A 25,376-nucleotide genomic window follows, 5' to 3' on the forward strand; every position below is an offset into this window, starting at 1 on the left:
GAGGATATGAAACAACGTATTGTGGCAGTCTGCGGCGACATTACACCAGATGTACTGCGGCGTGTACGACATTCATTACCCCAGAGATTGCAATTGTGAGCAGCAAATGATGGCCACCACATTGGACATCTACCGGCTTGACATGTCGGGACACACTCTATTCCACTCCGTAATTGAAAACGGAAACCACGTGTGTACGTGTACCTCACCCCTCATGGTAATGTACATGTGCGCCAGTGAAAAAGACCAATAAAAAGGTGTTAGCATGTGGACGTAATGTGCTGTTCCAGTCTCTTCTGTACCTAAGGTCCATTACCGTTCCCTTTGGATCCCTACGTAATTCGGTGATCTCCGATACACACGACCGAACAGCGGAGGAGTGGTACTCAAGCGTCAACTTTAGGTTACAAAATCTCCGGATGTAATTAACATTTTACAATGGAACAAACGGCACTGATTACGTATTTGTTTATATGTGCAGATGTGCTAACAAAACTAACGGGGTTCCATTTAAAAAACGTAGGTTTGTGTTAAAAAACGTACTTCCGTGCATTTTTCTATGGTTTTTATTAACCAATTGCACTAGCCCCTCTCCTCACGTTCAGTCTGTGGAATCGGTTCGTCGATATTTGATGTGGTTTTCGAAATATATCCAGAAGTAATGTTAGGTGACTCACTCTGTATAACTGCATGTTTGCGAAGGAGTTTGCTGAAAATTACGTCCAATCCGCAAACCACAGTACAATAATGTTTTTGTTTCGTCACCGACGTGTGTGTAATGTTTGCGACAGTGCAAGGGTTCAGCTTCGAACTTAATACTTTTATTAAGCTATAGTCACAGCTACTTTTTGGTACACAGCAGTAGGAGAATCAAAGGGGTAGCATTCAATGAAAATGCATGTAGGTTGTTCGTTTTTTTATATCACATATATTTATTATATTTATTGGCAAATTTTTGTGCAACTTGTAGGGGAGAACACCTGCACCACACGGAGCTGTTCAGTCAAGCACTCAAGCGGCTCCTCCCGAAGTTGTCGGCGACGTACTGACCAAAAGCTCGGACCGCTTCGAAGAAGGGCGTCACGATGCCAACGATGTCGGACGCGGGGGGGTCGAAGCCGGCGTCGCCGCCCTCTGGAAGCTCCAGTGTGTACGACAGCGCCACACCCCCCACCGCTTTCGCCCAGTCAGCGCTGGTGCCGGCGGCTGCGTCTGGAAAAATAAAAATCGTCAACTTATCAAGATCTACAGAATGCACCGCAATCGTGTATAAGAACTGTTAATGCATGCATTGCATTCGTCAAGAAATGAGCCTTTCATGTATACAAGTTGCTGATTTAAGGAATCAGTGCACATTAATCACGAAATTAGTGTTTTACGGTGCGACCTACGTCCCAACCAGTACAGCAATGGAACAAAACAGTTACAGGATTGCTCTAACATTAAAATCCCTAGCTGTATTAAACAGTCCAGACGCCACCTGTTTCAAACGTCTGACTGACTAACTTTTGGAGTGCAGACATGCAGGAAGAGAGTCTGTGAGGTTCTGGAAGATACCAATAGGGATATGCAGCCACGCCGGCTTCAGTGCCGTTCCCAACTGCGCTAGCTTTCTCGGATGGCCGGACGTGGTGGCGGAGTGGTTCTAGGGGCAACAGTCTGAAGCCGCGCGATAGCTACGGTCGCAGGTTCGAATCCTGCCTCGGGCATGGATGTGTGTGAGGTCCTTAGGTTAGCTAGGTTTAAGTATTTCTAAGTTCTAGGGGACTGATGACCTCAGACGTTGTGCCCCATAGTGTTCAGAGCCATTTGAACCATTTTCTTTTCTCGGATGAGGATCTGTGGTGCGAACAACCTCATGCAGGTGGTCCCACAGATTCTCGACTGGGATGAAATCCGACAAGTTTAGCTGGCAAGGGAGTACGGTCAATTTATCCTGGTGCTCAAGCACGTACACCGTGAGATGCGTGACACATTGTACTATCCTGCTTGTGAATGCCATGGTGCTGTGGGAAAGGAACTGCACTGGAGGACAGGTGCGACTAGTATTGATCCATTGTGCCTTCCAGAATGACGAAATAATCTAGGGGATGTCATGAAAACATTCCCCCATAACCCTCCCTCTTGTGGCCTGGATCCCTCCGATGATTGTTACACAGTGTTAGCTTTCCGGCGTTTCACGCTGATGGATCATAGTGCGTGATTCAGCTGAAAAGGCCCTACGTCTCCACTCAGTGGACGTCGAGTTGAGGTCACCGACGAACAGCAGTCAGCGTGGCTGCATCAACTAAGGACCTGCTGTTCTACATCTACATCTACATACATACTCCGCAATCCACCATACGGTGCGTGTCTCAGGGTACCTCGTACCACAACTAGCATCTTCTCTCCCTGTTCCACTCCCAAAGGTGGAAAAATGACTGGCTATATGCCTCTGTACGAGCCCTAACCTCTCTTACCTTATCTTTGTGGTCTTTCCGCGAAATATAAGTTGGCGGCAGTAAAATTGTACTGCAGTCAGCCTCAAATGCTGGTTCTCTAAATTTCCTCAGTAGCGATTCACGAAAAGAACGCCTTCTTTCCTCTAGAAACTCCCACCCGAGTTCCTGAAGCATTTCCGTAACACTTGCGTGATGATCAAACCTACCAGAAACAAATACAGCAGCTCTCCTTTGAATTGCTTCTATGTCCTCCCTCAATCCGACCTGATAGGGATCCCAGACACTCGGGCAGTACTCAAGAATAGGTCGTATTAGACCTTTATAAGCGGTCTCCTTTACAGATGAATCACATCTTCCCAAAATTTTACCAATGAACCAAAGACGACTATCCGCCTTCCCCACAACTCCCATTACATGCTTGTCCCACTTCATATCGCTCTGCAATGTTACGCCTAACTATTTAATTTACATGACTGTGTCAAGCGCTACACTACTAATGGAGTATCCAAACATTACAGGATTCTTTTACCTATTCATCTGCATTAATTTACATTTATCTGCATTTAGAGTTAGCTGCCATTCTTTACACCAATCAAAAATCCTGTCCAAGCCATCTTGTATCCTCCTACAGCCACTCAACGACGACACCTTCCCGTATACCACATCATCATCAGCAAACAGCAGCACATTGCTATCCATCCTGTCCAAAAGGTCATTTATGTAGATAGAAAACAACAGCGGACCTACCACACTTCCCTGGGGCATTCCAGATGGTACCCTCACCTCCGATGAACACTCACCATCGAGGACAGCGTACTGGGTTCTATTACTTAAGAAGTCTTCAAGCCACTCCCATATTTGGGAACCAATCCCATATGCTCGTACCTTAGCTAGGAGTCTGCAGTGCGGCACCGAGTCAAATGCTTTCCGGAAGTCAAGGAATATGGCATCCGTCTGATACCCTTCATACATGGTTTGCAAGATATCATGTGAAGAAAGGGCGAGTTGCGTTTCGCAGGAGCGATGCTTTCTAAAGCCGTGCTGATGCATGGACAGCAACTTCTCTGTCTCAAGGAAATTCATTATATTCGAAGTGAGAATATGTTCAAGAATCCTGCAACAAACCGATGTTAAGGGTATTGGTCTGTAATTTTGAGCATCTACCCTTCTTATATACAGGCGTCACCTGCGCTTTTTTCCAATCGCTCGGTACTTTACGTTGGGCACGAGATTCGCGATAAATGCAAGCTAAGTAAGGAGCCAATGCAGTAGTAACCGAATTGGAATCCCATCAGGACCTGGCGATTTATTTATTTTTAACCCATGCAGCTGCTCCACAGCTCAAGGGATGTCTATCACTATGTCCTCCATACGGGAATCTGTACGAGACTCAAATGCCGGTATGTTTGTATGATCCTCCTGCATGAAAGATTTCTCAAATACTAAATTTAAAATTTCAGCTTTCGAATTGCTGTCTTCCGTTGCCAGGCCAGACTGATCAGTGAGTGACTAGATGGAAGCCTTCGACCCGCTTAACGATTTTACGTAAGACAAGAATTTCCCTGGGTTTTCAGCAAGATCTTTTGCTAAGGTATGACGGTAGTAGTAGTTGTATGCTTCGCGCATCGCTCTTTTTACAGCAGCCAGAATCTCTACTAACTTTTGCCTGTCCTCATTCTCTCGAACATTGCCAGCCGATGCGGTCGACCGGTTCTGGGGCTTCAGTCTGGAACCGCGCAACCGCTACGGTCGCAGGTTCGAATTCTGCCTCTGGCATGGATGTGTGTGATGTCCTTGGGTTAGTTAGGTTTAGGTAGCTCTAAGTTCTAGGGGACTGATGACCTCAGGTGTTAAGTCCCATAGTGCTCAGAACCATTTGAATCTCCCGAACTTTCTTGTACCGCGAGTGCAACTGTCTTTGATTCCTGCGCATTCTCCGAATTGCGCTGTTAAACCACTGTGGGTTTTTTCCGTCCGTAACCCACTTTTTCGGCACATACTTCTCCAATGCATGATTTCAAATTTGTTTAAAATTCGCCGATAGTTCTTCCACGGCCGTTGAGGCCAATACACAGCAATGTTCGCTGAACGGTCATTGTAGAGACGCTTTTGCTAGCCCCTGGATTCCTCTCAGAGGACAGTTGCTAAAGGCTATTCCACCCCTGTCATCTACAACCAGTGGTGCACAACATTTGCCCCAGCGCCAGGTTTGGATAGCTCCATTTTGGCATGCACGACATACACTGAAGAGGGAAAGAAACTGGTACAACTGCCTAGCGCCCCCACGAGCAAGCAGAAGTGCAGCAAAACGACGCGGCATGGACTCGACTGTTGTCTGAAGTAGTGTTGGAAGTAACTAACACCATTAATCCAACAGGGCTGTCCATAAATCCGTAAGAGTACGAGGCGGAAGAGAACAGCACGTTGTAAGGCATCCCCGATAGGCTGAATAATGTTCATGTCTGGGGAGTCTGATGGGCAGCGGAAGTGTTTAAACTCAGAAATGTGTTCCTGTAGCCACTCTGTAGGAATTCTGGAGGTGTCGGATATCGCATTGTCCTAATGGATTTGCCCAAGTCCGTCTGAATGCGCAATGGACATGAATTGATGCAGGTGATCAGGTAGGATGCTTACGTAAGTGTCACTTGTCAGTGTCGTATCTAGACGTGTCATGGGTCCCTTATCACTCCGACTGCACACGCTCCACAGCATTACACAGCCTCTACCAGTTTGAACAGTGCCCTGCCGACATGAAGGGTTCATGGATTCATGAGGTTGTCTCCGTTACCGTACACGTCCATCCACTCAATATAATTTTGCAGACTACATGTTTCCAGTCATCGACAGTGCAGCTCTGCGTCGTGCACTCATTAAGAGCACAAGAGCAAGCCTGCGGCTCTGAAAGCCCATATCGATGATGTTTCGTTGAATGATTCGCACGCTAACACTTGTTGATGGCCCAGCATTGAAAACTGCAGAAATTTGCGGAAGGGTTGCACTTCTGTCACGTTGAACGTCTTTAGTCGTCGTTCGTTTCGTTCTTGCAGGATCTTTTCCCGGTCGCAGCGATGTCAAAGATTTGTTGTTTATCGGATTTCTGGTAGGGTACACTCGTAAAATATCGTACGGAAAATCCCCACTTTATCGCTACCTCGGAGATAATGGGTCCTATCGCTCGTGCCCGTCTATAACACCACGTTCAAACTCACTTAAATCTTTATAACCTGCCATTGTAGCACCAGTAATCGATCTAGCAACTGCTGCCAACTCTTGTTGTCTGATAGAGGCGTTGCCGACCACACTTCCGTATTCTGCCTGTTTACATATCTCTGTATTTGAAACGCATGCCTATACCAGTTCCTTTGGTGCTTCAGTTTACTTTAACCACGGCGGCACACACATAATTGACAAACGTACCCTTTTCGGAGATGCTTCCACCCTTTGACCGAACGACAATATTCATGCACTTTAGAACTCCAGATAGATCCACTTTACGACGACAACTGCACCGTTTACCGCGTCCTCCCCGACAAGCTTGATATAACCTCCACTGTTAGTGTTGGCACCTGACATCTGTGAGTGGTTATTGCACGCTGACCTAGAATGTAGGCGGTGGTCACATATATGTCAATGGACCTTCTAAAAATATGACGTCACTGAAGTTCAGTGCGTTGTAGTTTTAGTCTAAAATGATCTTCTACTCTATACATGTTATATTATATGTAAAACTGATTGTCAAGGGGAGGTTTACTATCTTTTGATACAAAAAATCGGTTTTTAACTGTATTTTTGGATCCGTAAAAGTGTTTAGAATCCACCCCTAAAACGGTTTCCCCGAACACGGAAGGGAAACGTTTGTTATTCGTGGTTGAACGAAAAAATGCACCTGCCTGAAATCGACCTTTTTCACGCACCAGTTTATTTTTTCTTTCGGAGGACGAGTTATTGTACCGGTGCTTGGGAGGAAACACAAAATTCAAATGAACGCCTGTGTTTGGAAGTTAGTCCCCAAACATTTGCATTTTGGTGCGAAGACTGTGGAAATTGCGACTTTCCTGGCAGTGAGCAGCTTCAACGAAGGGTATTCAGCAATGCTGAAGACCATGACAACGGTGAACGTCACCCTTGGACTCTATTCGACGCAGTTCGCCAAGGATTCGGACGACCACCGGATTCGAGTGGCCGAAAACCGCTTGTCATCGGCCGTACGAGCGGCTCTGGAGCAGCGCAGGATGGCCCAGATCGAGCAGAACGCCCTCTGTGAGGAAGAGGAAGGACTAGTTTATGGACCCGGAATAGCAGATTGAACATAAGTAGCATAATATTACATTTATATGTGGTCAAAACTTCAAACGCGTTTTTCTCGAAATGACTTTTTATCGCGCGGTATGGTAACTTCAAATCTACTGAACCGATTGGCATGATTCTTTGTTTCCGACGAAGCTAACTAAATTGCCTAGCAGCTGTACCACTTTTATTCCGATCCATGAACTATAACTATATTTACTTGTCCGACAAGGTCGAAAAATCGATGGCAAAAAACCCTACTTTTTCAAATGGTCGCCATTTTGTTTCCTATGGTCCATATAACTTAGGCGAGGTTCACTTCCAAAAGAATCTTATATAATTCGCTGACATGAACTCAATTTTGATTTCAGACGAGCCGGCTGACCTGTGACATACCGCACCTTAAGATCTACATCGAAATTTTGTTTCGTTCCTACGGCACATCCGCCTTTGCTCTTTGACATTTCCGGTCTAAAAAATTCCAGTTTGCAGAGGAAATATCAATAAACATTTTGATAAAATTTGACATTGATATCTATGACATATCCCGAGAAAAAAATTCTGAAAGAACATGTTTTTTCTGGCCAAAGATAGTAAACCTTCCCTTAATGAGCAGCTCAGTAAATGTGAGTTTTCGCAGACCATGCTGTCATTCTGGAAGCTATACCAGTGACGCCGCCTGCTATGACCCCAATGCGGCAGATAAAATTGTTTCAGAGCCGTTTCCCGCAACAACCTACTGTCGTTGTAATGATGCAGCAAAACTCTCAGCCCATGAGGCCTTAGTATGACAAGTGTCTAAACCAACTGGAATATTATATATTTTCATTTACCTTCGAGAGATATCTGTACCTTCTAGATATTTCTCGCAGTGACAGATGTAAGAAAACTTTAACCGACCACATTCAACATGTGTTGTGCAGGACTGGTAATTTTCTTCAAGTTATGTGCTTTCCCGAGTACAGGAGGCCCAACATTGTAATGGCATATCTCCCCGACTTCGAAATAAAATCATTTCGTCTTGCAGCATAATGTTTAATAACTTTTGGTCAGTTCTTTTATGGATTCGATTTCGATGCTCATCTAAGTCACCATTTCTGCCACCAAACTCACTTTCATTAGTCACACTAAAAGAAAAATGATACACTTATATATACTTTTTATTTGACGGGGAGGCTTGCGTGCCTCAACGACACAGATAGCCGTACCATAGGTGCAACCACAACGGAGGGGTATCTGCTAAGTGGCCAGACAAACGTGTTGTTCCTGAAGAGGGGCAGCATCCTTTTCAGTAGTTGCAGGAGCAAGAGTCTGGATGATGACTGATCTGGCCTTGTAACACTAACCAAAACAGACTTGCTGTGCTGGTACAGCGATCGGTCGAAAGCAAGGGGAAACTACAGCTGTAATTTTTCCCGAGGGCATGCAGCTTTACTGTATGGTTAAATGATGATGGCGTCATCTTGGGTGAAATATTCTGGAGGTAAAATAGTCCCACATTCGGATCTCCGGTCGGGGACTACTCAGGAGGACGTCATTATCAGGAGAGAGAAAACCGGCGTTCTACGAGTCGGAGGGTGGCATGTCAGATCCCTTAATCGGGCAGGTAGGTTACAAATTTAAAAAGGGAAATTGATAGGTTAGGGTTAGATATAGTGGGAATTAGTGAAGTTCGGTAGCAAGAGAAACAAGACTTCTGGTCAGGTGAATACAGGATTAGAAATTCAAAGTCAAACAAGGGTAGAGCAGGAATAGATTTAATAATGAATAAAAATAGGAATACGGGTAAGCTACTACAAACAGCATAGTGAATGCATTATTGTGGCCAAGATAGATACAAAGCCCACGCCTACCAAAGTAGTGCAAGTTTATATGCCAACTAGCTATGTAGATGACGAAGAGATGGAAGAAATGTATGATGAGATAAAAGAAACTATTCAGGTAGTGAAGGGAGACGCCAATTTAATAGTCATGGGTGACTGGAATTCGATAGTAGGAAAAGGAAGACAAGGAAACGTAATAGGTGAATATGGAATAGGAGTAGGGATGAAAGAGGGAGCCGCCTGGTAGAATTTTGCGCAGAGCGTATCTTAATCATAGCTAACACTCGGTTCAAGAATTATGAAAAAAAGTTGTGTACATGGAAGAAGCCTGGAGATACTAGAAGGTTTCAGATAGATTATATAATGGTAAGACAGAGATTCAGGAACCAGGTTTTAAATTGTAAGACATATTCAGGGACAGATGTGGACTCTGACCACAATCTATTGCTTATGTAGATTAAAACTGAAGAACCTGAAAAAGGTGGGAATTTAAGGAGATGGGACCTGGATAAACCGACAGAACCAGAGGTTGTAGAGAGTTTCAGGGAGAGCATTAGGGAATGATTGACAGGAATGGGGGAAACAAATACAGTAGAAGAAGAATGGGTAGCTTTTAGAGATGAAATAGTAAAGGCAGCAGAGGATCAAGTAGGTAAAGGGACGAGGCTAATAGAAATCCTTGGATAGCACAAGAGATATTGAATTTGTGAACGAAGAAAATACAAAAATGCAGTAAATGAAGTGGGCAAAAAGGAGCATAAACGTCTCAAAAATGAGATTGATAGGAAGTGTAAAATGGCCAAGCAGGGATGGCTAGAGGACAAAGTAAGGATGTAGATGCGTATATCACTAGGGAAAGATAGACACAACCTACAGGAAAATTAAAGAGACCTTTGGAGGAAAGAGAACCAGTTGCATGAATATGAAGAGCTCAGATGGAAAACCAGTTCTAAGCAAAGAAGGAGTACATAGAGGGTCTATACAAGGGCGATGTTCTTGAGGACAATATTATGGAAATGAAAGAGGATGTAGACGAAGATGAAATGGGATATATGATTCTGCTTGAAGAGTTTGACAGAGCACTGAAAAACCTAAGTAGAAACAAGGCCCCAAGAAGTGGGTAAAATTCCATTAGAAGTACTGACAGCCTTGGGAGAGCCAGCCCTCACAAAACTTTACCATCTGGTGAACAAGATGTTTGAGAAAGGCGAAATACCCTCAGATTTCAAGAAGAATATAATAATTTCAATCCCAAAGGAAGCAGGTGTTGACAAATATGAAAATTACCGATCTATCAGTTTAATAAGCCACACCTGTACGCATAAGATACTAACACGAATTGTTTACAGACGTATGGAAAAACTGGTATAAGCCGACGTCGGGGAAGATGAGTTTGGATTCCGTAGAAGTGTTGGAACGGGGAATACTGACCCTACGCCTTATCTTAGAAAAATATTAAGGAGAGGCAAACCTACTTTTCTAGCCTTTGTAGAATTAGAGTAATCTTTTGACAATGTTGACTGGGATACTCTCTTTGAAATTCTGAAGACGGCAGGGGTAAAATACAGGGAGCGAAAGGATATTTACAACTTGTACAGAAACCAGATGGAAGTTATAAGAGTGGAGGGACATGAGAGGGAAGCAGTGATTGAGAAGGGTGAGAGACAGGTTTGTAGCCTGTCCCCGATGTTATTCAATGTGTATATTGAGCAAGCAATAAAGGAAAGAAAAGAAAAATTCGGAGTAGGTGTTGAAATCCATGGAGAAGAAATAAAAACTTTGAGGTTCGCCGATTACATTGTAATTCTATCAGAGACAGCAAAGGACTTGGAAGAGCAGTTGAATGGATTGGACAGTGTCTTGAAAAGAGGATACCAAGATGAACATCAATGAAAGCAAAACGAGGATAATGGAATGCAGTCGATTTAAGTAGGGTAATGCTGAGGGAATTAGATTAGGAAATGAGACACTTAAAGTAGTAACGGAGTTATGCTATTTAGGGAGTAAAATAACTCATGATGGTCGAAGTAGAGAGGATATAAAATGTAGGCTGGCAATGGCAAGGAAAGCGTTTCTGAAGAGGAGAAATTTGTTAACAACGAGTGTAGATTTTAGGGTCAGGAAGTCGTTTCTGAAAGTATTTATATCGAGTGTATCAATGTATGGAAGTGAAACATGGACGATAAATAGTTTGCACAAGAAGAGACAAGAAGAGAATAGAAGCTTTCGAAATGTGGTGCTACAGAAGAATGCTGTGGATTAGATGGGTTGATCGCATAACTAATGAGGAGGTACTGAACAGAATTCGAGAGTAGAGAAATTTGTGGACAACTTGAGTAGCGGAAGGGACCGGTTTGCAGGGCATATTCTGAGGCATCATGGGATCACCAATTTACTGTTGGAAGGCAACGTGGAGGGTAAGAGTCGTAGAGGGAGACCAAGAGATGAATACACTAAGCAGATTCAGAAAGATGTAGGTTGCAGTAAGTACTGGGAGATGAAGAAGCTTGCACAGGATAGAGTAGTATGGAGAGCTGCATCAAACCAGTCTCAGGACTGAAGACCGCAACAACAACAAACCGTATCGATGTAGTAAACATACATTTAGTATCATACGCCATAAACAATCACCCCTTTTACATTATAAAGCCCTCAGTGAATCGAAGTTACTCTCAGAAGTGATGTGCAATGACTGGCGCATTACCCCCCATGGTATACACGTGCTACTGTTTCTGGTCCGGACTGGCATGCTTGCTTGCATTTCTGCACTTATCTCCAGACTCTGGGATTACACGAACACAAGTATTTCCGCATCCTTTGTCATAATGTTATGCCATTTTCACTCTACTTCTAGATTTCATGCACACAGCTCCCAGTCGCTCACGCAACGTAATTCCGAAGATATAGACTGGAAATTATTTCTCTACAAACATGGTACTTTAGCTAAGTGGAGCGTGTTCGAGACCACTGAATAACTACAAAAAAACAGAGGAAACTGGTATTTCCACTCTCGAATACTGAAGATCGTGATGTAACAGATTGCAAATCATCCATATAATTTACAAGCCAACTAAGGTCTTTCCCATGTCTAGAGAACAAGGTAACGTCTCTTTCACCTGCTAAATGCACAGTCCAGAATCTATCTTCTCTCAACTAAATAAAGGCGCGAAATGTGCAGAAGCAGTCAACCGAACAATTTACATGGGAGGAAATAACAGTCCAGTGCAAACGCACGTTCATACACAATCTTCTCAAAAATAGGCCTCTGCATTTGGACGGCTGCTGCCGTTAGTGGGAAACGTGAATCATTCCCACCACAGGCCATTCCTACACGGAATCATTCTAGAAAGCTGGTCATATATATATGTTTTATTATTATACTTACCATTAAATGTTACGATCGCGGTATCAATTGAAATGCATTCGAAATTGAGCGAAGTATCGGAAGTACACCATGCTGAAGGCTGTGGCTCTGTAAACGGAAATATATGTACCTTCCTTACAACTTACTTTGTATACCTGATGCTCAAATGTGAACGTATCACGGTCCCACCACTACTACTAAATATAATACTTCGTCAATTACTGATTGCCCATGACACGAAATAATACTGACCAAACAGTGTGTTGTCCTTAGGTTAGTTAGGTTTAAATAGTTCTAAGTTCTAAGGGACTGATGACCATAGATGTTAACTCCCATAGTACTGAGAGCCATTTAAGCCATTTTTTTGTTACTGAAGCCACCTAGGCATCAGTGCTGGCACATTGATGTAATGCTGCGGTGGGGCTCCAGTGTGATGAAAGTAATTTGACAATACTCCCCAGAATAGCGCAGCATGCAGCCACCCAGGCATTCCTGACGGTATTACACAGTCTCTATGCAAATTTACACCTTACGCTGCTGCTGCTACTGGCTCCAGTGTGGCACGATCCTATTAATTATACAGGCACTGCAGAGGCCACTTTAAAGTTTGATCATCTATTCTCTAGGCGAATTGTATCCTACTAACTACACTAAGTCGCAAAAGACGGTCCCTCTGGTCATGTTTAGTTGTTTGAAACACTGTTTTCTAACATGCTTTCGTGCAATTCCAAACACGTTGTTTTTCTGCCATGACTTTGAGGCCTAACATTATCCACAGCGTTTCGCAGGAAACTAGACCTTGCACAGTGTAAATCATGTTTTTACAGTGGATACCATAACACCCAACACATCAGCTGATTTTAAATAAAAGACACTTACAAATTAAGGAAACAGGAAATGTTTGCTTGCGTTGTGTAGAGTATCCAAACTACAGTCCGAATGTGATTCACAAGTTATACATTTAGACTCATGTCTCACATGGATGGAATAGCTGATAACTTAACTTTTCGTCTCGACTGATTCCTCATATTGCACTCAGGTATGCGATCAGTTTTTCGGTGCTATCCACCCCAGAAGGTGCTGTCCACTATCAAAACTTTCTCTCCAACTCAAACAAGCATTAAACGAATTGTCAATAGGATCCTACGCAGGTATGTGATTGAATGGAAAGACTAGATTCAAATCATGGACATAATTTCTAGCGGATAGCGTAACACTAGAGATCAGGGAAGCTAGTGTACGTTTTCTTACTGCCTCAAGCGACATATCATCTACTACTTGTGGTATGCGTACTGTAAGACCTTCAGTACACACACCATCAGATAGATTATTTGACATGTTGCTCTAACGAAGTAGGCGAGTGTCAGCAATATGTCTCGTGGTCATATCGTGGCGTGTTTATCTTCTGCCGTTAGGCTAGACGATAGAAATGCCACTTGCACGCTTCGTGTAGCATATTGACGGTGACCAACTTTAAACAGAACTTGATTAGTTTATACACACATATATTAAAATAATAAAATTACTTAACTTGATTCTGGATGCTATTTACAGTTGACAATCTGAAGTTTCTTTGGTCTTGTTAGATTAATCTTATTCTCACATATCTCTGATACTTGACAATGTGTCTACACAAATTTATCTTCATGGCTATGTACTGGAATATGGTAATCTTATTAAGCGCAGACTGAAACTTGACTGTAGACTGGTACAGACAGGTGCAGATAAATGCAGACTAATGCAGACTGAGGCAAACTAATGCAGACTAACTAATTGGAGGTCTGTACACTCGTTATAATACCTCGAGCGTTCAGGTATCACTGCGCGAGTGTGGTCCGCAATGAGAAAAGGTTCTACGTTAGCAGCAATCCCATTGGCTGCGTTACAAATTAATACGAGGATCGGCGGAAGCAGAATTTGGTCCGTGTCTAAGACAGTGCTATCTCGTAGTGACGAGACGGACGAGCGCTGCGAATGCGCTGTTGTGCTTAGCGGGGCGAGCTCTAGTGGGAAAGTTGTGTGCGCGCTGACTACGCGGAACTATGTACACAACACTACTATTGTTTGTGTTCCTTCTCAATTATTCATTGCCTATAACTCAGTAGATATATCGCGCAACGTCTGGTATGGTCTCGAGACAGAATGCGCTACAAATACTATACAATTATCGATTTGAGGGACTCGCAAATACCGCTTATATACTACGATCCTTAGCTGAATCACTTTCAAAATGTGGTAATTTTATCACAAGGTTGCATTGTGGTCTGACGATACACATTCCTACGATCTGTTAGGCAGAAACCACATTATTCAGAGGTAATATCGTGCCTCAATTCGTAAAGTGGGCATAGCTTTTAACATGGATACTTGTGTGCACTTGTAGATCCAAGATCGCTTGTGACAGTATCATGCAATAGTTACTGCGATCGGGTGTTTTCAACGTCTGTCGATTACATCTCTCTTTGTAAGACACAGTGGTAGCACTCACAGGAAGAGATCTAAGAGACATGCACACCCATCGTTTATTTTTGGTTAGTACTATTTCGTGTCATAGGCAATCAGTTACTGATGAAGTATTATACTTAGTGGTAGTGGTGGGTGTGTGATATGTTCGCATTTCAGCATCAGGTCTATAAAGTATGTGTTTGTGTAAAGTAAAGAAAGTACATATATTTCCATTTCCAGAGCCGCAGCCTTGAGCATGGTGTATTTCTGATACTTTGCTCATTGTCGAATGCATTTCAATTCATAACATTTAACTGTAAGTGTAACGATAAAACATATACCGGTATGTGACAGGGTTTCTAGAATGATTTCGTGGAGGCATGGCCTGTGGTGGGAATGATTCACGTTTCCTATTAATGGCAGCAGCCGTTCAAATGCAGATGCCTGTTCGAGCGTAGGAATGAATCTGAATTAACTTTGGCATCATCAAGACGATCGAATACCAGACTAATACTTAGTATGTGTTGGCCGGCTTTCGTGATCAAGTGGAAATTTGAGAAGATTGTGTATGGAAATGCATAGTACATCGTAAGTTGTCCATTTCAGTGCTTCTGCACACTCCGCGCCTTTATTTAATTGAGAGAAGATCGATTATGGGGTGTGCATCTAGCAGGTGAAAGAGGTGTTACCTTGTTCTCTAGACAGGGGAGGAACCTTAGCTGGCTTGTAAAATATAGGTATGATTTGCAGTCTGTTACATCACGGACTTCATTATCCGAGAGTGGAAGTATCAGTTTCCTGTGTTTGTTTGTCTTTACTCAGTGGTCTAGAGCATACTCCACTTGGCTAAAGTATCATGTTTGTAGAGAAATAATTTTCAGCCTATATCTTGGAAATTATGTTGCGTGAGCGATCGGGAGGCTACTGCTGTGTGCTTAATATCTAGAAGTACATCGTAAATGGCATAATATTATGGCAAAGGATGCGGAAAAACTTTTGTTAGTGTAATCCAAGAGTCTAGAGATAAGTGAAGAAACGCAAGCAAGCATGCAGGTCTGGACCAGAAACAGTAGAGCATTTGTACCGAGGGGGGGGGGGGGGGGGGAGGGGGGACGAGCCTGTCTTTGCACATCAGCTCTTAGAGTGACTTCGTTTCACTGTGGGCTTTCTGATGTAAAAGGTGTGACTTTGTATGGCGTAGGATACGAATATTATGCTTACTACATCGGTATGGTATGACCTGATATATAGCTGAGGTGGAGATTGGATTCATGCTCTAATATTCAAGCTCCTGTCTCCAGTGGGAGAGCAGTGTAATTGAGTAAGAGTAGTTCCGTATTTGACGATATTTATGGCACTTTGTGAGGTTTAGTTGTCGCTTCAATTTGATGATCAGTGTAAAATAGCTTATTGCCGCTGAATTTCACACCTGTAGAAAGAAATAAAAGGTGGACAGTGCTTCCCTTGGATTGAGGAGCATTATGACATAAGTCAGTGTGAGTGTAGGCATATAGTAATTTTCTCACATGCTGTGCAGATATAAAAGATAACTGCACTGTTTATGTGTAATGTTACTGTGGCTTATGTTGTGTAATATGTGTATATACTGCATTGTTTATGTTGTGGCATAACTAGGGTGGTTGACTATGTTTGCTATCATGTGGGACATAGATTCAGCACATCGATTAGCATGAAGATTTTTTATGTGGAATATTATGTGTGTTATAAATACTGAAATTTGTTCCAGAACCACAGCCGTCAAGAGGAGAGATTACCTGTACATCGATCAGTGTCAGACTGTAGTAGAAATTTTAATATTTCATTGTAGTAACACTGGTAAATATACTCCTACCTTCCAATATTCTTGTGAGTTTTGTACGTATTTGATCATGTGTAAACAACTTTGTGGGTTTAACTGCCAATGCAATTTAGCGATCTGTGCAAAATAATTTTACACCTGAAAGTCCCAGAAAGAAAAGGTGGATGGTGCTTCGATACCGATGGCATCAGTAAATCGACAGGTAAAATCAATAAGAGCCAATCATAATGCTTGATTAATTCACATCCTTTATGCCTCTACATAGCGGTGGGAACGTTTGGGTGTGTCGAAAGCAGGAAGGGTAAACTGTGATGGACTGGGGTATCACGTTAGGTCCGTGAAGAAGAGTACATTCTGTGCTACTTCTATAAACAGGTTCTGTTAAGGCAAGAATTTCCTGGCTTACAAGCTGAGACATCACGAAAACTCCTACAAAAGTGCACATTAAGTAATTGTGCGACACTATAGAATTTCCATGAGGTCGACTGAGTTCTTGATTTTTGTGTAGTCACATGACATGAGTATAAGTTTGAGAACGATTATGATGGCAAGTCGCCGCATGAAATCTTTGTGGCGAGGTGTCAGACATGCTGGGCTGTTAAGCATGGGAAAACGGGTGTGCCATGTCACGGTAGGAGCAATGCACCCTGTGATACTATGTCATCAACGGTAAAAACAAGTACTGTTGGGAGAAGTCTCGCACATGGGAGCGACACCTAGGAGTTCTGTGATATCAGTATAACAGTGGATGTATACTCGAAAATAGAGGCAACTTTCAGCTGCATCCGGCGGCAGCTCGCAGGTGCACTCCCGACTTGTCACGTCAGCACTAGTGTTTAGGTAAACATGTATTGCGAGAGGAATTTGTCTGGTGTCAAGTACGAAAGCGATGTTTCCACCTCACGCCTGAGGGCACCTGTGTAAATTGACAGCTGATGGCCGCGTCACCTGGTGGGGGTGTCCGCTAACCTCCTGTGTGCTCTACTGGCCTTAGGGTGGCGGACAGAGCTTGTGAATGTCGGTGTTGTATTATTTTGCTCGGAGGTCTGTAAGATATGCTGTGCATTATTGGAAGTTTACAATTTGATTTCGTGTCTGTACATCTGTGTACTGCATTATTTAGGAGGAATGTCCATATCTGTACTGAAATGATTTCGGAAAATTTGGAGATGTGTGAGTGTCTGTAGACTGTATTGTGACCCCAAGCACATCATGACGAGTATTTTGTAAGTAAAATGTTCCAAACTAAATAGAATGCACTCCTTCCCTGCTCTTCCCAGCAGCCCAGTCCAGCCTGAGTCATTTTCGGGCCATTTTCCCACTGCAGACCCCCATCTGGGACAAGGTCACAGGAGGGATGACAGTACCCTCTAGTGGCAGCAATGTATACTAGGTCCGTTGGTGTCTAGCTCTTGTGGTGAAGACATTGCTTACAAAATAAAATCTTATATCTATCGTAGGCAGAATCGTTTTCCCTCAATTTGCTCCCATCATCTCGGATTACATCATGCACTGTGCACATTAGTACATGTTAGTACACGTTAGTGCACGTTAGCCAGACAGCATGGGCTGGTAGGGGGACGTGGCGATCGGTTGATTATCGTGGTGGAGGCTATAACTATTTCCTTCCAAGTTCTGGTGTGTGTGGCATTCAAGAAAATTCATTCCAAGTCATCGGTAGTGCTCTCTGATGGTGTCAATATGTACCAGGCCTCGTGATGAATACAATGTTTGCCATCATCTTGAATAACAGTAATCGTATCATCAGACAATGTGACGAATTGCAATGTCCTCTGGTGCCGGTACTCTATACTAAGTCAGTCGGAGTCTGGAGCTCTTGGTGAACACAATGTATGCTGTCATCTTGGATTATATCACAGACGAGAGCACTCTCTGGTGGTGGCACTGTGTTTTAAGCCAGGTAGAGTATGTAGCACTTGGTAAACACATTTTATGCCGCCATCTTGGATAGCAGTACTTGCGTCATCAGCTGACGTCACAACAGCGCCGTCTGGTGCTGGTACCGGACACTAGGTCCAGACCTCATGGTGAATGCAATGTTTGCCATAATCTTGGATTACGTCAGAGACAAGAGCGCCTTCTGGTGGTGGTGATGTGTACTAAGTCAGTTGGAGTCCGGAACTCGTGGTGAACACACTGGATGTCTGTACTGCATGAAAATGATTAAATAAAGACCTATGTCCGAGTCCTTTTCCTATGAATCCTTAGGAGGTGGTGGTGCTTTGGTGACTGAGGTTGGTTCAAGTGCCCTTTCTTTCACGCCATTTTCTTAGCTTAGAAGAGATACGTGAATTGGTCTTTTGTTTACTAACAAAATTCAAACTTGGCGCCAGGTCATAGGAAGAAGTGGCGGTCGGGTGACTTAGGTTAGCTAACGTGGCCTTTCTTCCTGCGATTTTCTTAGCTTAGTAGAGATAACTGTGATGTGGTGCATTAGCCTGTTGGAATACGAACTTCCCGCCATTTTTCTGGGGAGGGTGGCGAGGCACTTTCCTGCCAATTTTCAAACTCCCTGACAAAATCCGCCCTTCTGATTGATGTCATGGCCAACATCTTGGATGACGTCATGTGGTGCTGCCAAGTCTTCACGCTACCATCTTGGATGACGTCATCGCAGCCATTTTGGATACATCTGGCACCAATAGAGAGTGCACAAGAACTACTGTTGTCCCAATACTGGTGTTACTCATGCCACGGCACTAGCTTCACATTACCACCAGGCACCCGGGACATAATATGGGGACCCTGTGATAGATAATTCCATGATAGAACGCTCTGAAAGCACTGTTATACTAACTTACACGTATCTTTCATTGTCATTTAGCTGATTTTATGTACAGCCAGCGTGACTGTTTTGTGGTTGCCGCACCATATACTATATTCTGCTGACTGTCGGCGTTGATACCAGTATTGTAGATGATTCTGGATGGAATATGTATGTATGCACCCCTTCCCCGTATTTTGACCAGTTAATAATTTCGATAAAGTGTAGTGAGCAAGGCGTTATCTAGTAACTGTTTCGCACTGAAATGAACCATCTTGAGTAATCCTAAAGTTACTTTGGAGGCAGGATGTATGGAGGTAGAATAAATTCAGTCTAGAGGACATTCCTATGAAGCTAACGCGGGTCTGTATGTTATTCGATGTTCACAATGTAATCTAATGGGACACCGAGCTCAGCTCAATCACGGAGTGTATGCGGTCTGAGACACTGGCAAATGCCTTGGTCACACGCCACGGAACTGCACAAGCTGTATGTGGATTGCTAAGAGAAGAAAGTGCCAAAGTGAATTTTCACTGAACTGCGTCGGGTAGAAACGACCAACAATGTTCGTTTTTGTTTTGTTTTCTTTTCCCTTTCTTCTTCCTCTTTCCTGTTGTGGAAATAAAACCAGTCTTTGAAGTCATACTTTCTATCTAAGGGACAACATTTTTCTTCTGAGTAAACATTGGGGCTCTTCTAACACCATTATAATCGAGAGTATGAATTCAAGTGGACGGACATGTGGCGTCTGAGTGCGTCAAACTGTGACATATTCATTAGCGTCCAGAATTACGCATTCTAACGTTGGAATATTTCATATGGAAACTAACCGTCAGAGACTTATGATCACCGTTGTTAAAGAGGATTAGCCCAGTTATGTCAGTCAAGACAGATGTAGCGAAAGACATAAAAAAAGAGCAGGAACTTCAATTCTAGAATGTCATAGACCAGGACTTGTGCTAAACACTTTTCGGGAAGACGCGATGTGAGCTGTGAAAGACACATCAGGAATGGGGAAGACAGTACTAGTGTGCATAGCACCTCAAAAAGTGGCGAACGTAAAATCGCTCAAGAAGAAGACGGAACATCTTTACGACATATGGATGCCACCAGTGTCGTATGTAACAACGCAACTGGAACCCACGATGAGCCATATGAGACATAGATAGACAGCAGGGACAATAGCAAAATAAGAAAGGAAGAAGACGTCGAGGTCAGAACAAGTAGAAATTGACTAGATATCAATAAGATTATGGGGGCAGGAGAATCTACCATAAGCGGCACGTTTGAAACTGGTAAGAGATTCAACTAGGTGAGTGAATTGACGAAGTGAGAGTAGGTGCTGAGTGTACTGCTTCAAATATTGAAGGAAATGAATGAATCGAAAAGGAAACAAGAACAGGAAATGAAATTATTAGAAAGGAAACGGGAGCAGGCCGTATTGAAGAGAGAAGAGGAGGAACGGAAGAGAGAACAGGAAACGACAGAATTGGAAACGAAAACAAGTAAAACAAGTGAAGAGGGAACTAGGAGCGAAAAAAACTGGCCTACAGGGTGGAAAATGCATTCAGTAAGTCGGAAGGACAAATGACGGAGTGTCTAAGCAAGATAAGAGAACTGATGGAGGGACTAGGAAAGCTTAACAGCGAGCTCATACAGAGTGCACTGGAGGCAAAAAAGGAGGCTAGCAGAGCCGGGATGGAAGCGAAAGATGGCACGAGGCTAACAATGGCTACAAATAAGCGAGGCAGGCTGACGAAACGCTTTGCAGGCAGGAACACAAGAAGATGACAAATCCTAGCATAGAGTTCAGTTGCTAGGACCTTGCAGCGACTGGAATAGATGGGGAGTTGCGTTCAAATGTGACCTGAGCTGCGCACAGAATTGTCAGGATTGGGAGGATCGACGCACGCGCATTCACCGCAAAGAAGCGGAACCGACAGCGATCAGAAACACAGTTCCACCCCACCACGACGGTGCGATGTTGGAGGACGAGATTATAGCAGACAGAACCAGGACACGAGGCGAGACTGGAGTATGTTCGTGGACGTGACAAGGGACGATGTTTTCATCGTTTCTCCAGGCAATAGCAATGTGTGACTAGTAAATAAGAGGCGCACGGAACGGGTGTCAGATCAACCCATATCCGAATCTCTGGTCGGCGAAGACCTGGAAGTCAGTTGTTTCCCACTAAACATCTCATACAAAATGTCACAGAATAACAATTTCTTTTTCTCGAGCCCAGATGTATTTGGATTAGACTAATTAGTTTTGCAAGTAGGTCTACATAATAGTGAAGTCTACATCTACATCTAATTGAATACTCTGCTATTCACAATAAAGTGCCTAGCAAAGGGTTCAGTGAACCACCTTCAAGCTGTCTCTCTACTGCTCCACTCTCTAACGGCGATCAGGGACAACGAGCACTTACATTTTTCTGTGCGAGCCCTGGTTTCTCTTATTTTATCGTGATGATCATTTCTCTCTTCGTAGGTGGGTGCGAACAGAATGTTTTCGCAATCGGTGGAGAAAACTGGTGATTGAAATTTCATGACAAGATACCGCCGCCTTTGTTTTAATGATTGCCATTCCAGTTCACGTATCATGTCTGTGGCGCTATCTCCCCTATTTCGCGATAGTACAAAACGAGCTGCCCTCTTTTGAACGTTACTACATTTTTACGTTAGCCATATTTTTTTCTGTTGGTTAATCGGGTTTCTGCCAGTTATTCGCGTCTTTCCTGCACGATATTTCAATTGCGTGACTCGCAGGTGCTGTCCGGCAGTATCGTACAGCACCTGAAGAAGACTGCGAGTCACGCAGTTGGAATATCGTGCTGGAAAGGCGCGAATAACCGGTAGAAACCCGATTAATCAACATGACAACGCCTTGCCGGGAAAGCCTGAAGAATTACATTTATTTTTCTGTTTGAACGGCCGAGTACAACGGCCATCCCAGAGTGCTGTTCTTCATGACTTTGAAGTCGTCAGTGACGGGGTATGTAGAGGCGTCCGTGGAATACTTATCACTCACAAAAATGGCTCACCGTTATGTGGCAGAGGTGCCATCTTATCCAAGTATGACGATTTCAGAGGTGTTTTATTGTGTGTCGAATCTTGGGTGACTCTTAGTCCTTCATGACCTCATTCGAGAGAGAATAGGCACGCCTCAGCTGCTTTGCGCCCATTTTCGAGAGATTTTCTCACGGGTCTCGCCACGCCTGTGTGGGGTTGTGCCGCTATTTTTTGAGAATATGCTGATAAGGAGGCCACTGATCAAGACCAAGTGTGTGTAACGTTGGGTCCATCCTCACGGAGGCTGTGAAGTTCTTACAAAATTACCACGATTGTGGACATACGTATTCGACAGAGTAGCACTGTACAGTTGATGTCGGGGTTTATGACCTGAAACTCCTCGACAAGTCGAGGTCAATTAAGTAAGAGGCGCACACAAAACGTGGTCTTTTCGTAAATTCACCCCAAAGGTACTAGGGAGAGAGTGTGATATTTTGTGTAAGCCTAATGGATATCCGTAGTTTTCGGTAATTGTCGTTTGGAAGGGAGAAGACGATTCAGAGCCAATAACCTTTCCCTGGATGCTCCTGCAGTTTACTAAAATCGTGTTAATCTTTTCTACCTATGATATGTGAGGACTAAGATTCTCTGAGGTCACTGTGGCTGATCTAACAGGCAAATTGCCTTTGATCCCAAGGCAGGGGTTCTCTAACCTAAAAGGCCGGCCGGTGTAGCCGTGCGGTTATAGGCAGGGGTTACCCGGCTACCAAGGACGCCTTCGAAAGAGACAGCCCCCGACTACCGCCATAGTAACTTAGGCTCAACCATCTTGGAACTTGGTGGAGGCAGTCGCACACGGCTGCTACGTTCTGCGCTTCTCTCCTACACAGAATGTCAATCAACAGACCTTCGAAAATATAGTAAAATAAGGAAGTCTCACCAACCGATTTAATCCGAGCAAAGAGTAGTTAAATCCCTTGACACCCGACTACCTTCTGTCGACACTACTGTCTGTCGCAGTTGTTAGATTGGTTACTGCTGCGCGACACCTCACCAGGACGTCAGCTCACGCGGAGAAAAGAAATCAGCTTATGGTAACTGACATCGGACCTTCCAAGAGTGTGTGTATCACTAACAATTTCCTCTGTCGTATCTTTGGTTCAACCTCGGAAAATATATACGCTTATTACTCTGTCGCATTAAGTTTCGCAGTATTCACAGGACGGCGTGCAGGAAACCTTCAGGTGCATCATCGAGATGGAGGGTGCACTAAGCACAGTACTTAGCTATTACATTTAATCATGGTAGTTAGATATTTGGTGATAAGTAAAGCTTCCTAAAATTTTCAGTCATTAGTCTGAATGCTAGAAAAAGTGCTTATTGAGACTATATCAACTTTTCTTTTAGAATGTGCAATCATGTTGTTTATTTTCTTCTTCCAGCTTGGTGGGGATACTGATGAAACTGTAACTTTCATAAGACTGCATACAAATGAGTCGTAGGTCCATGATTTCGAAGAGCAAGCTAACTGGCTGACAGCTGTCTACACTTGCCAACATAAGAAGGCGCCACGACTCTGGGGGTGGGCGGCAAACCTCTCAATTGAAGTAGGATTTTTCATAGTGATCTGCAGGACTGGTTGCACGGCTGTTTGTATCCTCGACTGGCCACTATTGGCAGTTATCTGGCTCGGTGGGTTCGGTGTATCTTAATGTTTCAGAGTTTATGCAGAGACAGAATTGTCCAGGGGGATTCTATACAGGGCCAGCTGTGAGAGAAGGCTTACAACAGAGATTCGACATCGAGATGAGAGTTTTCACTATCTCGGTAGCCCGGACGGAGTTTTGTAGGTGCTGATCCGGTGTGCCGGTCCGTATAGCTCGCTTTCAGTGTCGTAACTTACCGGAACATCTCCACGGCTGCAGCTCGTCGGGCAGGTAACGATCTTGACTACAGTCTGCAATGGTCCCCATCGCCGATAACTGAGTTCGGACGAACTGAGACAGACGTTTGCTTAAGTATTTGACAGCTACTGGAAACTAGGGACTTTCATCTTCCATGGATCATTTTACACGATAAATCGTCATGATGCGAAACGAGTCAAAAGTGCAAATTAACTTGTACATCTGTTCGTACTCTAAACATCACCATATAATTACTTTTTCCGTCGAAATGAAAACAAGTATACAGATTGAGTTAGCATTTCCTACCAACCACCTTTTAAACATTACAAACATAGAAATCCTTCTACGGAATAGAAGGAGTTCTCAACGAGAAAGTTCTTCAATTTAAAAATTTTACCTTGCTGTCTGTAAGACGTTTTATATCACTAGGTAAGTGGTCAAAAAATTTTGTTGCAACGTTGTGCACACCTTTCTGTGCTAAAGACAACCGTAATGTTGAGTAATGAAGGTCATTTTTTCTTCTAGTATTCTAATTATTCACCTCATTGTTCCTTTTGAACTGATGTGGATTATTTACAACAAACTTCATGAGGGAAAAACGTACTGTGAGGCTGTAGTCAGAAATCCCAACTTCTTAAACAGATGTCTACGATATGATCGCGTGTGAGCACCACATATTATTCTTGCAGCACGTTTTTTGGCAATGGAGACCTTTCTTAAATATGAGTTAACCCAGAACGTTACAGAATCAAAATTAGCAAAACATGTCAACTTAGTGATATCTCTCTCCCCAAAATTTGCTATGATTCTAGGTGCAAATGTAGCTGAACTCAATTGTTTTGGGAGTTCAAAAATGTGTTTTTTTTAATTAAAATTGTTATCAATATGGACACCTAAGAATTTTGAAGTTTCCACCGTATGTATTATTTCATCACCATGTGCTACACTTATCACTGGTGTAGTACCTCTAGAGGTGCAGTGCTGAATATGACGAGTCTTTGTGAAATCCAGGGTGAGACCATTCGCAGAAAACCAGTCAATGACGCCTTTGAAAATTTTGTTAACCATTTCTTCCATTTCTCTTTGTATACTGGAAGTGATTACAATACTGGTGTCATATGCAAAAATAAATAAATATGGCTGTTGTAAATTAGACGGTAGATCATTTACATACGAGAAACAGTAGCGTACCTAAGATTGAGCCTTGGGGAAACCTATACGTGATTTCTCCCCAGTCAGAATTATGTCCCTGGACCGTGTTGGTTGAATTACTATTAAGTACAACTTTCTGCATTCTTTTGGTTAGATGTGACGTGATCCATATACCACCAGTCAAATAAAACTTCAATTTATCTAGGACTATACTATGATTCACACGAAGAAATGCCTTCGATAGGTCACAGAAAATACCTACCGATGTTATTTTGTTATTTAATGCTTGTAATATCTGGTGTGTGAACATGTAAAAGGCATTCTCAGTAGAGCAACCTTTCT

General features: G+C 43.3%; 1 protein-coding gene across 3 annotated transcripts in view; it reads right to left on the bottom strand.

Annotated features, from left to right (window-relative positions):
* Positions 1–913: 913 nt before the first annotated feature.
* Positions 914–25,376, bottom strand: part of LOC126266990 (carboxypeptidase B-like) — a 112,988-nt gene continuing 88,525 nt past the window's right edge. For all 3 annotated transcript variants that reach the window (XM_049971731.1, XM_049971730.1, XM_049971729.1), the window contains one exon: positions 914–1,212. In XM_049971731.1, coding sequence (XP_049827688.1) covers positions 1,004–1,212 — 209 coding nt within the window. In that variant the 3' untranslated portion in view covers positions 914–1,003. The remainder of the gene's footprint in view (positions 1,213–25,376) is intronic.

This window comes from Schistocerca gregaria, chromosome 4 (assembly GCF_023897955.1).
Source record: "Schistocerca gregaria isolate iqSchGreg1 chromosome 4, iqSchGreg1.2, whole genome shotgun sequence".
NCBI classification, from domain to species: Eukaryota; Metazoa; Arthropoda; class Insecta; order Orthoptera; family Acrididae; genus Schistocerca; species Schistocerca gregaria.